The following is a 16,206-nucleotide window of genomic DNA, read 5'->3' on the forward strand; positions in this document are numbered from 1 at the left end:
TACTCTAATTGTATGTGCTATACTTTTATGTAACTGGCAGTGAAAGTAGCTTTGTTTATACCAGCATCACCACAAACACGTGAGTAATGCATTACGCTACAACATTAGGACGGTTACGATGTCATTAGGCAACAAAATTTTTCAGCTCCATTACAGCCTCATTGGAACCACCTTCGTATATGCGGTCCGTCATTGACCAAAACGTTCTGTGGCACTCTACAGGGTACTAGGAAAGCATAGGCAAACAGATTTCTTTTCTCTCAGGTGTCATGTGGAAGGCAATATGTCAGCAATATTTCATAAAACCAGTTGCCTAGGAAAAGCACAGAAGGACACACAGCTATTACAGATACATGTTTTAAAAGCATATTAAAAATTAAAATAAATATGTAAGTATATTTATATATCATAAATATAAATATAATATCTTTGCAATTAGCATCTACTGTATCTTATGCCTGATCTAAGTCATAATACATAAATCTTCATATATAAAATTCAAACCCATCATTAATTTTGTGTTCTTTTTGGTAGTAGACTTGCCCTTTTTCATGCATGTGCTTGCATCCGTTCGTATGTAATCACTGCACACACTGACAAGTCCTGTTCTGCTCCAAAGTAGCCTATACAATGCAGACGGAAGCCAGGCTCCATGGAGAAATGAGACTGCATGCTACCTGGAAGGAGCTGACCTCACTGACTCTGAGAGCAGGAAGATGAAACCTCTGACTGTCTTCCAGGTTCAGGATCCCCCATTGTCATTCCACCTAGCGCCACACTCCTGGTCCCTTACTCATCCTTTCCTCTACCCAACTATCTCCTCCTCTAGAAGGAGCCCTGAAACAGAGCAACTCGCCACTTTTTTAATGTAACAAGTATTTTACAATGCTCATATTTTATTCTGGAAATAAAAATTATAAATAATAGAATCTACTTCCCCATATAATATTGAAGGAAAATCAGTATAATGCTGTCACTAAAAAGCCATATAATGCTGTAACTGTAAGGAATAAATAAAAGGAAGATAAATATAACAAGAATATTTCCATAAGAATGCTCAGGCACAATCGCATTAACGAAGCTGCCAAATTTTGCATCTAAATGTGGAGTCGATGTGGCTGCAATGGTGCCTGATGCAGTGTTTTCGTGGGTCTTATCAGCAACTTAGTACCCAGGCAGCCCAGGGTGTCCAGGGAAAACTTCCCTCCACATTGAGTTGAAGGGGTGGGGTAACGCAGGCCACAACGGCCTTGGCTACAACTAGCGTCATATTCAGAGTGATCGTCCTCCCTGGCTCTCACCTTCTTCAGCTCCTACAGGGCCTTAGCCCTCAGGAACATCTCTTTCACTTTCGGGGGCATTAGCAGCCCTCGCAGGTCCTCTCCCAATGCCTGTCTAGGCCCTGGAAGGCAGTGCCGCAGAGGGGCCTCCAGATGCTCTGTACCTGCCCGTGGGACCTCGGGCTTCCCCGGAACCCCAGGGGAAGGAGGCCGGGGGAGTGTTCCTTCCCTGGCTGCATCGCCTGGGGGCACTCAGCACCCAAGCTGCCTGGTATGGTGCCTCCAAGCCCCTCGAGTCAGTGGCTTCTTCAGCTTCTGCCTGCCTGTCCATTCTCCCTGAGGCTCAGACCTGGGGAACCAGTCAGAGTAGCACCCCACTTCCCCAGTCTCCAGGCACACCTTATTCTTAGCCCGCTGCACCCTAATCCTCTACCGGCCCCAATCCTCCTGCCAATCAAATCCTGGCGGGATCCCCACTGCTTCATCAGCCAGGCCTAAACAGGACAGAGTCCCTTCTTGCTCTGAGCACCCTGCACCACAGGTGAGAAGACAAGTTCTCCTCCAGATAGCTCTTTATTGCTTTGAGACTGCCCTGGGATAATGACCAAGATTCTTCACTTGACCAACTTTAGTTAGGCTCCTGAAACTTTTCCGAGGCCCACCGGTGCACTTCCTTGTAAAATCCAGTTTTTGCAAGAACCCTGCTAAGTCAGTTTCACCAGAACCCTTACCCTTGATATCTGATCACTCTCCATATTTGATCAGATTCTTCATCAGATGTCTGATCTCCCCGCCTGCCTTCAGCAAGGATCCTGTTATTCAGCTTGGCGAGAAACTCCTGATGTTTCCTCTTAGTAATTTTCCATCTCCGGACCCCCATCCTGCTTCTTGGCTATAAATGCCCACTCGCCAATGTTGTATTCAGAATTGAGCCCAATTCTCCACTGAGGTCTCTTTACCCCTATTGCAATATGTAAAATATGTGGAAATTCTCCAGTTTCAGGGAGGTGGTATCTCCAGGCACCAGCCCCAGGAGAAGCACAACATTCCAAGATGCAGATGATAAAACTGTCTGCTAGGCCCTGTTTGATCTGAGAGTCTCCGGGATACATTTATCTTTGTACAAAACGTTAACAGCTAACTTCTGCTTCTTGTAATCTGCTTATTCAAGGATGTAGTGGGAGGCTTTATAAGCTGCCTCCTCTGGAAGCTCGGGGCTGATCTCCTCTAACCGTGCGTGGTAGAGTCAGTTGCCGGGCGGCTGATAAAGGCTCATAATTCATCTCAATTGGCTCTGTGGGTCTTAGAATCGTTCGCGCCATAACAATAGTCCTGAATAAAATCTGTTTTTATGGCTTTAACTACCATCCAGCTCTGGTTTTTCTTCGACAATAATTCCACCCCTGTTGCCTCCCATCACGCTTCCATCTCTCACCACACACCACGGCCCTTGCAAAACAACGACAGCCTACGACCACGGGCACTCAGAACACCAGCATCAACCCCAACACGACGCAGTGGTGTACGCAACACACTGTGTGTTTTGTTTCTTCCTAATTGTTGTAGCCTGACAATGACAATTACAATAGGGTGCCTGCTGATTACAAAGCACTTTCTCAGTGAGTAGCACATGTTGAAAGCGAAGGAGATGACTTAGAAATCCCAGCAAGATCATGAGCAAATTATTTACCTTGTCTGAGACTGTTCCCTCATTTGTAAAATGGGAGAATCATGCCCCTCAACTTGGTTCTTGACATTTTAATGAAATAGGGTGCAGAAAGCAGGAAGTGCTGCACAAACATTACTGGTTCCAAGAGCCAAGTTGCTGCGACTCCAGATCCAAATCGGTTAGCTACCCAATCAACAGCTTCTGACTGGAACAATTTTTTGAAAGTTATATTTTCTCCAGAAAGTTATATACTTTCTGGAGGTACCATTTTTACTGGGAAAAACTAATGACACTGTTCAAGAAAAAATTGAGCAGTTGAATTGCCTATAGTTCTACCACATTGACACAAGTTTTTAGTTTGTATGCTTCACCTTCAACATAGATATCTATATTTTAGAGTGTTTTAACCATACTTAGGAATTTTTTTCAAGATTGTATGGTTCCAAGGAACAAAAGAATCTCCAGGCACCAGAAAAACCTCGAGGCCTGAGCTGAAGGAAAAAGTCTGATTTTCAGATTTCTCCACAAAGGAGGAGGTCATAGGATTATGAGAGAAAGAGCAAATGAGAGCGGCTGAACTTGGGCTGAAAGTGGCTGAACTTGGGCACAGCTCTGAGCATAGCACCCTCCTTCCTGCATGGAGTCTGAGATGCTGGGAAAGGGGAGTTGGTGCTGGGCCTGGCTCTGGCAAGAGCCGAAGAGCTGGGGGTATCTTTTGGTGCATCCCCAGCTGGAGGACTGCTGGGGAGCCCAAGAGCTGAAGGAGGGGCTGTGGAGCCTGCCCTGCCCCCAACCACCTGGGAAAAGGAAGCAGAAAAAGGAGAACCCGTTACAGTCACTACACTTCCTTCTCTTCAAGCTCTTGGGACATCACTGACCAGCAGCTGCATGGAGGACGACCGCGGCAAAGGAAGGGCTTTGGGCCACTGTCTGATAACACCGAGGTAACTTTAATTTTCACTCTTCTACCCTGGCATGAGGAATGAACTGTGGCTGTCTTATTTTTCTCCGGGGGCAGCTGAAGTATACTCCTTCACCTGTCCCAGCCAAGGTTTCCCCTGACTAAATTGGGAACTGGTCTTAGACTTAAAATTTGGAATTTTCAAAAACTGGGAGTAGTGTTCTAGAGATGATTGACCTTGGTAAGACAACGGAGGACACCACTTTGCCCTGACTGGTAAGTTTGTCCTCGGCCAACAGTATTTATAAATAGCTACTGTTTACAGGACACGGTGCTGGTCGTGTTAGGCATTCCAAAGGCAGAAGTTACTGTGAGCTGCCTGTCATCTTCACTCAGCTCACTGAGCCCAAGATAGCTTCCACTCAGGGTTTAGGCTTACCGAAGGAAAACAGGCTAGAAGCCACAGACTGGTGAGAATTGAAGACATGTTTCAGTCAGTTCTGCTGAGCTAGGTTTGTCTAACCGGAACTTTGTTTTGCCTCCTTGCTTTAACTACCAAGGAATGTGAGCCCACCTTCCACATCTTTCAGCGGGCCCTATCCTCGTCTCTGAAGCAGGCTTCCCAGAAATAGGTCAGCTGATGGTGACTCACACACCCTTACTTCCTGGCCTTTCGGAGTTCGGGCCTGCGTATGAAACCTGGCATTGTAAAGACACTGGTACCTTTGGAGTTGAAGCTCTTCTTCCCTATGCCTGCATGGCTCTGCGTGCTCTTTCGAAAAGGAATGGCTGATGTGTGCACCTGGCCTTTCTCCTCGCAAAGTTAGCAGTGGCCACCATGGGTTCTGTGAATTCCCGAAGTCACAAGGCAGAAGCCCATGTGGTGATGATGGGCCTTGACTTGGCTGGCAAGACCACGCTCCTGTACAAACTGAAGGGCTACCAGCTGGTGGAGACCCTGCCCACAGTTGGCTTCAATGTAGAACCTCTCGAAGCGCCAGGGCATGTGTCCCTGACTCTCTGGGATGTCGGGGGTCAGACTCAGCTCAGGGCCAGCTGGAAGGACTATCTGGAAGGCACGGACATCCTCGTGTATGTGCTGGATAGCACAGACAAAGCTCGCTTGCCCGAGGCAGTGGCTGAGCTCACGGAAGTCCTGGACAACCCCAGCATGGCCAGCGTCCCTTTCTTGGTGCTGGCCAACAAGCAGGAAGCGCCTGATGCTCTGCCGCTGCTTGAGATCAGAGACAGGCTGGGCCTGGAGAGGTTCCCGGACCGCCGCTGGGAGCTCCGGGCCTGCAGCGCCCGCACCGGCGCCGGGCTGCCCGAGGCCTTGCAGAGCCTAAGGGGCCTCCTGAGATCCCGACGGCACTGTGTCTCCAGGTGAGCGCAGTGGGGCAGCGAGCGCGGAAAGCAAGAGGGCTCCACGCGGACAGAGCGGCTTATCTTTGCTCCTGTGAACTGGAAGAACCATTTGTTCCTTGAGAATCTTAAGCTCGATTTATCAAAGGAGAAATCCTTCTGTGCTTGGAGAGAATGTTTTCTTCTTGGGACTTATCGTCACTGGTATTTATGTTGAAAATCAATTATTGTTTGAATAACGATACTTGAAGGAAAAAAAGCACCTCAACAAACTTCAACTCATTACCAAGTACGAACTAAGCACTTGTAATAATAGGGCAGCAAGTAATTGTAATAATAGAGCATAATAATTAAGGCCTAGGTTTGCAGAGGGAAAGAGGTTTCAAAATCAAATCAGAATATCATCTGGACATGGTCACGGTCTTATGAGTGACTTTTCCTGACAGTCCCTGCGTATGTGCCACCATCACTCTGAAAGCAAGTGGTCAACGAGCAGAATTGAGCAGGCGAGTCTGTTCCCAGGGAATCTTGGGTTTAGAAGGTCGCAGGGTGCTCGGCCTTGGGCGAAGAGCCAGGAGTTCCGGCCTTCCCAAACTTGTCCTCTCTTCTCTGACCCTGATTGACCTTTCTCTGCCCTTTTGTCATCCTGCGTTGGTCTTTTTCTAAACCCTTTCTATTTTTCCTTCTTGTACACATATCTTTCCATAAAGATCAGATTAATCACTGATTTCATTCATTTATTCATTCACTTAATCAAAAAATATCTAGAGCATTGAATTTGTGGCAAAAGCACTGAACTTTTAGCTATGGACCAGGCCCTCTAATCGGGAGGTATGGATTTTGACAGCAATAAATCTCCCACATTATCACTCGTAAATACTTCCTATAATCTGAGTGTTTTAATGGCATACAACTTCTATTCAGCACCAGCCCTCATGTCAAACAGCTCTAAATGTCGGCTGTTGCTTCCTATCCTGGACTAACGTCAACCTCCTTTAAGCTCCTGACAGTAGTTCTGCTCTCTCTGGAGTGACAGAATATAAACTGGCCCTCAGTCTCCCTCCAACATCTGGTACCTGCTAGGTCCCTCTATCAAAGTCTTCCCGTCCAGCATCAAGTTAGGCTTGCCTAGTTCTCTTCACTACTTGTCAGTTGATGTGTTTCAAGACTTCCTGTGTGTATTAGACACAGGAAAGTGCGATGATGCAGACAAATGAGACAAGGCTGTGGCCTCATGGAGCTCTGGTTGGGGGAGCAGTGGGACCTAGCTCGCATAAAAGTATAAAGATAGAAGCTCAATTCAGCAACTGTTTCTTGAACACTTACTGAAGCCAGGTTCTATGTTCAGTGTTTTATGTATAGTATCTCTAATTCTTCCAACTCAGCAAAGTAGGTATCATTCCCATCTTATATAATTAGAAACTGAGGCTTGAAGAGGTTATGACTTGCTTGAGGCACAGAGCGATTTAGTGACATATCTGGCATTTGAAACCAGAGGAGTCTAGCCCTAATGATGTCTTCATTGTTTCACGACATCATGCTTCTAGAAGGTTTAAGATTCACCTTCAGTCAGAAGGAGACTTCTTGGAAGCCTGAGGGAGGGTGTCAGAAGGATAAGTAAGCCAGAGTGGCAGAAATAGCAGGTTGGGGTGAGGGTAACCTGTTATAAAAGGAAACGAAACTGGAAAAAAAGTTAAGGTCTATGATGGGGAAGGCTTGGACTTTTCTGATCAGGAATTTGGCTTGGGAAAGTGAAATCATGGGACTTGGCATTTAGGAGGATAACTTAGTGGAAGTGAGGTGTGGAGTGGATTAAAGAGAAGGAGGGCCACTGGGGACGAGAAGGCGGAGAGACCAGCTAAATGCCCACTGCAGTAATGGAGGAGAGGAAGGGAGATGAGACCATTGAGAACCATTTTTAAGGGGAAAAGCTGAGACAGGAATCTGAAGACAGATCAAGATTTTTGGGGTCTACATGACAGGAAGGACTGAAATGAACTAAGAAGGTGGAGACAGGAGGAACAGGCTGGGACAGAGACCAGACTGCTGGGTTCTGCTTTTGAAATGCTGGGTATAAATGTGTTTATAGCTTCTTTCAAATTATTCCATTATCTGCAATTCTTGAGATATCAAGGACCCTGCTGCATACACCTGCTAGTTCTCAGTCATGGAGACTCATTTCTTCGCATGATTTGTCACTTTTTATTGTGAGCTCATCTTCAGTAGGATCTGTTTTTTCTGTGTCACTCCCATGTGCTCTCGGGAACAGGGTTTCTATACAGAGCGGCTTCACATTAGTATCTACTAGGATCCTAGAGGTTTCAATTGTTTTAGACCAAATATTATGTTAATTTCTCTGCTTGGGGCTCATGGGCCTCACAGGTAGTATAAATCTGGACTCTGCCCCAGTCAGGGCACAGGCCTTTAAGGCTTTGATGCTCTTGCTTTTCTGCTGAGCTCAGGTCAAAAGTTTCTCTCCTCCAAGCAAGCCTACGGGCACATCTCCCATTCCTATACAGGTGTTATTACCCCAGCCTAGTCCCTAGAGCCTAAATCGGGCTCCTCTAAGATCCGCATGGACCCCAGGCTTCCTAGCTCACACCCAACTGCTTTGGCTGTTGTTCCTCTCTTCATTGCCACCACTTGAAGATTTCTCTTTCTTTTGTGCAAGGACAGCATATATTAAAACAAATATTTATGATGATGATGATAATGATGATTTTGGTTACAGTTTACCCAACATTTTTATGACTCTGTAATGGGAAAGGGTCTCCATCTTCCATGTTGCTGAATGTCCTGGTTGTTTTGATATGTGGCAGGGAGCCTTCCTGAGGTGCTGGCAGGAGGGTGCTATGATGAGATCTATACTTAGGAAGATAATCTGGGCAGCTGTGTTTGGGTGGAGACAGGATCCCAAAGGCGGGAGACAGGCTAGAGGATGACCGGGATGTCTTTTGACTGATGAACATACTCTTGGCACCACTGGTCTGAACGGACACTTTATCACCATCCTGCTATGGGGATTCTTCCTCCTTCTCCTGACAATCACCTTTTCCAGATGGGCTGGTCTCCTTTCTGTCACCAGGATGTAGTAGGCTCTTGCCCAGCTCCAAATGTGTGCTTCTCGCTAGACGAGGCAGAGTGGACAAGAGGGCCAGCAGGTAGCTCTGAGTACGTGCCAGCAGTCCCAGATCCTTGAAGGCAGATGCGCTTAGTCTTAATAATTACCAGAAAGTCTCCTTTCATCAATCATCCCCCTCAGATAGGACTTGGGAAGGACAACAAAGCAAAATATAAGAACCACGCCCAGTTAGTACTGACAACCACTGTTTGCTGGTCTATCTCCTGCTGGGAGGGAACAAATGTCAAATCAGGCAGATAGAATTACCCGCGGTAAGTTCTAGGGTGTGAACTCTACAGTCTCTGGGTGGAAGGTGGGGTCTGAGAGCCTCAGAGTCCAAGGGCAGCTTTGCCGACCTCGCCGCCTTCCGCTATGTTTGCCTGAAGTGAGCACGGGAATCCCACAGGATGCCAAGCCCTGCGGCACCCTCCTGGGATTTCTGCTGCCCCCTGCACATGTGCTCTGTGCCTTCCAGCTTCCATGTCAGCTGAAGGTCCTCGTACCTGTAGTACTAACCCCAACAATGCCAGCATTCCTCGACTATCACACGAATTTATGGAAGACTGTTCCTTGGGCTTAGAATGTTTTCCTGAGGGTCTACTATTTAAGGAACCTCAGATCCCATCTCTGCAGGAGGCTTCCCTGCCCACTCCAGCTATGTTTATCCTCCCTCCGAAATCCCGTGGTGCTGACTGTACCTGAACTGGGACGCTCCCACACGTTGGTGTGTGGTCTCCCCAAATACAGTGTAAATTCCAAAAGATGAGGGGCCATCCTTGCATCCGTTAGGCCCTCCTAGGAAAATACGAGATACTGAGAATCGCTCATTAAATACATGGGCAGATAATGAATAACTGAAAGCTATTGAACTGGTGTTTTGGCGGAGAGTCCCCAGGTCCTCTGAACTGTCTAGAATAAAATCCAAACAACAAAAAAATAAAAAATGAGAATACCAAGAGGCTTACTGGCTCGAAAGTCATAATGGCACTTCAGGAATCCTCTGTAGTAAAAACAACAAAAAGTCATACGTACTCTTTCTAGATCATGTCATGTTCAGAACTACCTTTCAGTCTATGTGGGAGAAGGACTGCTGAATGGGGTCCTTTCACAGGGGCTGGCACAGGTGGGTGGGGTATGGTGTGGAGCCCTTGGAAAAGTTGAACCCCCTGAGGTGGCCAGTGATAGCAGGCACAGAGCCCAGAGCCAACGCCTGGGACAAGGGCAAAGACACTCTACTGCACCAGGCAGAGGCCTGGCTTTGCCCACTCTGGGGCTCCTGTCCTCATTTCTGTTTCCACCTTGACACTGATGGTTCTGGAGAGAGGATGGGGCTTCATCCTTTTTCAGAACCTTCTCTGAAGACCACCAGAGAGCTAGCCTTGCTCTCCATGGAACAAGAGTGGCCAGCCCTTACGACTGGGAATTCCATTCCCATTCCTGATGCCAACGAAAGGGTAGGGCAGCCCTCAACGACAGCTTTGGCCCTTGCCTCCCCACTAAAGCAGGCCGGAGCTCTCCAGGGACATGAAAGTGGGAGGCAGGGGGCAGATGGAGTGGCTTCCATCCCGCTCTTCTGCTCAGAAATAGACATGTCTGAATACACATATGTATGTATACATGTATATGCATTACAGAGATACAACACAAGGAAGCTAAGGAAAAAACAAATTTCATGCTTACTGTTTTATTTAGTTTTGTTTTTTAAATGGTGTTCTTTTCACCCCAGGGGTATCTAGTTTTCTTTTTATTTATTTTTTCCTGCAAACGCTGTGTGCAGTAAGAATTGTTCTACTTTGGAGAGCTGAATACCCTTTTGACTATGAGGTTGGGGTTCTGCCTTTCTGACTCACTGGTTTTGAAGATTTTTCTCCTTCCCCTCTCAGTTGGAATCAATCCTTTGGTGAAAGTAGGAACCACAGGAGTTGAGTTTTTGGCTTGGTCCTACTGAGTTTTGGTTTTCAGTTACGATCCTTGCAGTTCCACACACTCGCCTCCCACTGCTGGGGCTGGGGGTTGTTGTGTCCTCGAAAGTGGGCCAGGCCCCATCCTCAGCACGTGGGTGAGCTGGCACCTTGCTTTTCCTTCTTGTCCCCGAGCTCCCTATCCCCAACCTCGGGCAGGCACTTTCCTCAGAACCAACATGACTCACAAGGCTAGGGTGACACTCCCTCCAAGAAGCCCCAGCCCCCGCTTTCCTACAAGTTTTTAGAAGTTGGACAGGAATGACAAGATTATGCTGGTCTGCGTAACTTGTCCCAGAGCCTGGATCAAGATGGGAGAGTTACCGAGTGAGCAGGAGGTGGAGATGCCAACCTTTGCTGCCACCTCTTGGGCCTGTGAGCACAGATACAGATTAAAAATAAGAGGCTTAATTCTTCCTGTTGAAATAAGGGAAGAGATTTCTCACCACTCCCTTTTCTTAAAGCATTTACTTTGGAAAATGCGTAAAATTTCTTTCCTCTGTCTCTTTAGAAATGAATACAAATCTTTTTAAAAGCTGCCTAAGCCTTTTGCCAGCTTTAGGACTCAGAAATGCCTCTCAAGGACTTGGGAACCAACTCTTTGAAATGTAATCATCAAGGAAGATAGTGCCCCTGCCTCCCAGGCTCTGCAGGAGAGAGGGAGCCTAACTTGACAACCTATCTCTTGTCATAAAGATATGAGAAGTTTCTATTTCTTTAGGTTAAAGCCAATTAACTAACAGATGGAGACCCCGATTACCAGGTGAGTTTAGGATGAACTTTGTGTGACAAATGGTGCTGTCAAATCCTCTGACTTGAGGACTCGCTATTGTTTATTTTGAGGACGTAGGTAACAGAGTTGTCTGGCTGCAGACACGGGTGAGGCTCTTTTCTGTCTTTGCAATCTCAGTAGATTGCCTGCGATGGGCGTCACATTCTGGTTTAACGTTTATTCAATAATAAAGCTGTTTTCTTTCTCTACTACCTTTGTAGTGAGATTTTCCGGGCAAGCGGGAAATTTGTTTTTAATTCTATTTCCCCAGGGTTGGCTCTGTAAGCTTTGAGTTGCACACATGATTAGTAAAATCATGTCATGAACCCTGAATGCATCCTAGGTGGTTCCCTGAAGGCACCTAATTAGGAATGATGAATTTCTGTCTGGCCTGCAGCACTCCGTCCCTCAGGGCTATGGGAACCTGTGATTGCCTCTGAATTTACTGAGATAAGTTTCTTGGTGCAGTAAAGAGTGACCCCTGCATTCCCTTCCCACATGTAAAAGCAACAGCTCAGGAAAAACTAAACAATTTTAGACAGGAAAGAAAGAAGTCTTTTATTTTTACCTCATTGTCTTGATTTCCACTTCTCTGACACAGTCACCCACAAGGAAATTTGGTGATGTGGCTACAGATTATAACTATTTAAACATTCTCCATGAGGAACGGCATTGTTCCTAAAACCTGAGTATTGGTCTCCCCACTGCAGCCTGGGACATGTGGATATGTCTGCGGCCTACTTCAAGCATGAAATTGCAAACCTAAATAAATTAATTCTCATAAAAGCACTTCGATTCTTCAAATAAAAGAAGGCGTCGTGATTATAAATTATCTCTGGATTATGAACATGACACCATATCATTTTGCAATTTTTATTTTACCTTTTCTTTGAATTCCACAAACTTCAATTTCATATGGCATTAAGTTTTGGCTTAACCAGGAGAGAGAATATAAAGGATACAAAGAAATGTAAGATTTTCAGGGTTATGAAAATTCTTCCATGAGAGAATTGCTACCAAGATGGAGATGCAACCCACCCTTTGCTCAGGTTGGTGCTGTCTAAATGCAGTTGAGTGTACTGGCTTGGAGTCCGGCCTTGAAGTCAGGCAAAACTGACTAGAACACCAGCTCTACTCTTTACCAACTCTGTGACCAGGGGCAAATTATTTAACCAAACTAAGCCCCAGCTGCCTCATCTGCAGAATGAGAACGATAATAGGAAGTACCTCATGAAGTTCTCATAAGCATTCGGTGAGAAATTTTTCTCATCCAGTTTGTATCTTTTGAGTACCTACTATGTACTGAGCTATGTGCAACAGCTGCAAAAACGAAGGAGATGCAAACACAATCCCTGCCCTTGAACTTACGGTCTAGTTTTAAGAAAGGACAGCTATCAATATTAAGTTCTGCTAAAGCATGTTAGAAATGCAAATGAAGCAAAGAGTTCTGGGGGCCCATGCTTTTCTGGCAGATCCCTTTCCCACCATCAGAACTCTCCAGACCCAGATCTGTTTGGGCGGCATGGCTGGTGAGAGAGAGGGCGGAGAGGCCGGGAGTCCAGGGCTCAAGACGGCTCTTATGAAATCTCAAACTCTGGACATTTACCCTCCAGCCTCTTCCCTATTACAATTATTATCTCTATTCCAGTTTTCTCCTCTCGTTTCCCAGCCCAAAGCACTTTCAGTGTGAGTACTCGAAGCCCAGAGTCAGTATCTTCTTCAAGCACTTTAAATGCACCCTCTCCTTGCAAAGGCTAGCAGGCTGAATAAAGAGAACTGATTTCAAAAGACTGGAAATGGAATCCCACACTCAATTCCACTCCTCTCCGAAATTCTGCAATTCCAGGTGTATCCCTTGGACCTTAATTTTTAAAATAAAATGTCCCTAGAAGAAAGGCAGCAGGGAGAGTTATGTGCACTTTAAAGCGAATGAATTTTCAGGATAGTTTTTGTTAAGGAGGCAAAGCCGAAAGTTGAGAACAGCTAAAAGAAATATGGGGGTGCTGCCAAGAGGGAAAGGGTTGGAACTTCGCAACTTTGCTCAAGGCGACATGGAATGTGGGCCACATCTCTCTCATTGCCCACACGGCAAGGACCTGCTGTGTGCAGAAAGGAGGCCCAGGAGGGAAGATCTGGGTGTGTGGCACTTGAGTAGGGAATTTTAACAATCTGGCCCTTCCTTCCTCTCACCCTCCCATTGCAGCTCAGTGTCTCCATCAGAGGTCAGCCCCCCAGGGCACAGAGCGCTAGACAAGTTGGAAGAATGGATCAGGGCCAGGTGGGGAATGGCAGATAGAAAATGAGCATCCGGAGGTCTTTGTTACTACTGTTCAGTAGAGAGTGCTGACTTCCAAGGGACAACCAGCCGGAAGGTAGCTTCAGTCTTTGATTGGAAAAGCCACTTTTCCCTCAATTGCATCTTATTCTTCGAGTGGGGTTTGCCCTAGTGTGGAGTGACAACATCATGACCCACCCAGGCAGAACTGAGGATCGCAAACTTCCATCGGCCTGGTCTTACCTGGGGAGGGAATTCATTCTGTTAAAACAGCATTCCAAACTCTTCCAGCAAGTTGCTGGCAAAGGCACCCCCCTTCGACCACTGTGAAGAGAGGTTCAAGTTCTCCGGGATGATCAGATAGATGATCCCCCTGAATCAAGAGCTCTGGGCGGCGCGCCAGAAGCCCGCTGGTTGTTTTGGTCTGACATAGCCATGGGTCACAAGGTTCTTACACAAGCTTCTGGATGGCCCTGCCCTCAGCCCTTTCTGCCCCTCAGCCAGTGATGATGACTCAGAGTATTTCAGAATGGAGCTCAAGAAACAATGGACCAGCAGGTTTATCCTGAGGCAATTTTAAGGCATTTTCTAGATATCAATTAGCAGCTGATTTCGGACCTGACTGAGACACTGGACACCACTGCCAGGATCTGCCTGCGGTGCCGCAGTGAGTTCAGGCCAGAGTGTGAGTACCTGAAGAGAGTCGTCAGGAGGAACAAGGAAAGAACGTCACTGAGACTTGTGGCTTCATGTTGTGTAATGCACACATACATGTAACTCTACAATCTCACTAGAGGGACAGTAAAGGATTAAAAAAAAAAGGCCAAACACCACAAGGACAAAGGAAGCAGAAGAGAAAGTAACAGGCCTGGGTGTATTAATTCACAGAGTCCCCGACAATGCTAGAGTTTGTACCCTGATTTTGGAGATGAAGCACAGAGAAGTTAAATAACTTATCCCAGGTCACACAGCCAAGTTTGAATGTCTGCAGAGGTATAGCCGAGAGAACATGCACTGTACAGCCTCACAGTGATAAGTAAGCCCTTCTGCACCGATCCCAGGAGATTGCAGGACTTGGAATATCAAGGAGCTCCAAAGTGGGGCTGAAAACCGAATTGATTAAAAGTCTGTATGAAGATATAATCCTTCAGAGGCCTTTGCTATTTTACTCAGGCCAAGCAACTGCCTTTCTGCATCCTGGCAGAATACTGTCAGTTTATTCTCTGAAGGCATTGCCCAGTTGAGGATGGGGTGAGGCATCTATGAAAACAGGAGAATTCAGTTAAAGTCTGTGAACTGACTGGAGAGGCTGCTCAGACCCCTTCCCCAGTCAGCTCCCGTGCACGGGCAGTGAGGCATAATACCTCAGGCAGGGACTGGGAGTCCTAGGGATTCTGACCAGCTGGAGAGAAGACATATGACATTGACATTTGAAAATGTCTCCCAATGAAACAGTTGGCTCATCATTTGATGAGCCTTGCCTATATACTCACACAAGTTTCTAACAGATTTTTGGTATCTTCCTCTTTTCTACTTATTATTACGGGAAAATGTAAACCTACAGAGAAATTGAAAAAAAAATTGTACAATGAACACCCATATATCAACCTCTTAAGTTCTACAATTGTTAATATCTTACAATATTTGTTTTATCTTTATATATGTGTGTGTACATATATTATTTTCTTGAATTATTTGAAAACGACTTACAGAGATTGATATTTCAGTCATACACATTTCAGTATCTCAAGCCTAAGAATAAGGAACCTTATCCTACATAACGCAAATCCATTATCCCACTTAAAAAGATTTAAAATAATTACCTAATATATTCTAATATTCAATCTATATTCAAATTTTCCCCACTGTCCCTAGAATGGCATTGCATTTGGTCATTATGTCTATTTTCCTTTCTAGAATAGTCCTCCTTTTGTTTTCCTGTGAACCTGACTTTTTGAAGGGATCAGGACATTTAACCGAAAGAGGATTTCACATAGGATTTGTCTGATTGTTTCCCTGTGGTGTCATTTAACTTGTCCCCGTGTCTCTTGTGAATCCTGTAAACTGGAAGTTAGATCTAAAGGCACAACTAGATTCAGATCAGATGTTTTTGGCAAGAGGTTTTCTACATCATACTGCATCACATCAGGAGACAACATCTGCATATGTCACTAGTAGTGAAGTAAAGTTTGATCTCTTGGTAAAGGCAATGACTCTGGATCTCTCCCCTGTAAAGGTACACTCTTCCCTTCGCAGGCGACTATGGATCATACCTGGCACAGCGTGAATACCTTGTGTAATGCTTTACTCAAATATGAACAGAAAATAAAGGACGACAGGACATCTGAGAAAAAGCTTCCAATATGAAAGAGAGACAAAAACAAATAGGACAAAAGCACTCAGAAGAAAGAAAGATCATTGCAGGAACCAAAGAAAACTTCTCCCTAATGATAAATAAATATTCTTAGAAATCAGAGAAGATATTACAAGTATAAGGCAAGACCGTTATAAAAAAATTTTAGGAAACAAGAAAGAGCTCTTGGAAACCTACACTGAAAAATCCAAATGCAAAGTTGAAAGATAAAGTAGAAATAAAATCTCTGGAAAAGTAGAACAAAAAGATCAAAGATGAAAAAAAAATTAGAAATTAAACATAAGAAAACTAGAGGATTAGTCCAAAAGTTTGGCATCAGAAGTAAGAAGGAGGAAGAGGAGGGAGAGGAGAAGAAGAGAGAAAGAAAAGAAAGAAAGGAAGGAAGGAAGGAAGGAAGGAAGGAAGGAAGGAAGGAAGGAAGGAAAGGAAGAAGGAAGAAAGAAAAAGTAGAGGGAGGTGAATTAGACTAATAAAACATGAACATTTCTAAG

General features: G+C 45.5%; 1 protein-coding gene across 1 annotated transcript; it reads left to right on the forward strand.

Moving 5' to 3' along the window:
* The first annotated feature begins 3,679 nt into the window (after positions 1–3,679).
* Positions 3,680–7,571, forward strand: ARL11 (ARF like GTPase 11). The gene is made up of 2 exons (XM_039839388.1): positions 3,680–3,893; positions 4,411–7,571. The coding sequence occupies exon 2, from the start codon at positions 4,689–4,691 to the stop codon at positions 5,235–5,237; it is 549 nt and encodes a 182-aa protein (XP_039695322.1). The 5' UTR covers positions 3,680–3,893; positions 4,411–4,688; the 3' UTR covers positions 5,238–7,571.
* The last annotated feature ends 8,635 nt before the right edge of the window (positions 7,572–16,206 follow it).

The sequence above is a fragment of the Pteropus medius genome, unplaced genomic scaffold (assembly GCF_902729225.1).
Source record: "Pteropus medius unplaced genomic scaffold, Ma_sr-lr_union100, whole genome shotgun sequence".
Classification (NCBI taxonomy): Eukaryota; Metazoa; Chordata; class Mammalia; order Chiroptera; family Pteropodidae; genus Pteropus; species Pteropus medius.

Bases quoted from the DNA above. Each gene is read 5' to 3' on its own strand.
- ARL11 (XM_039839388.1), top strand. From the start codon at position 4,689: ATGGGTTCTGTGAATTCCCGAAGTCACAAGGCAGAAGCCCATGTGGTG.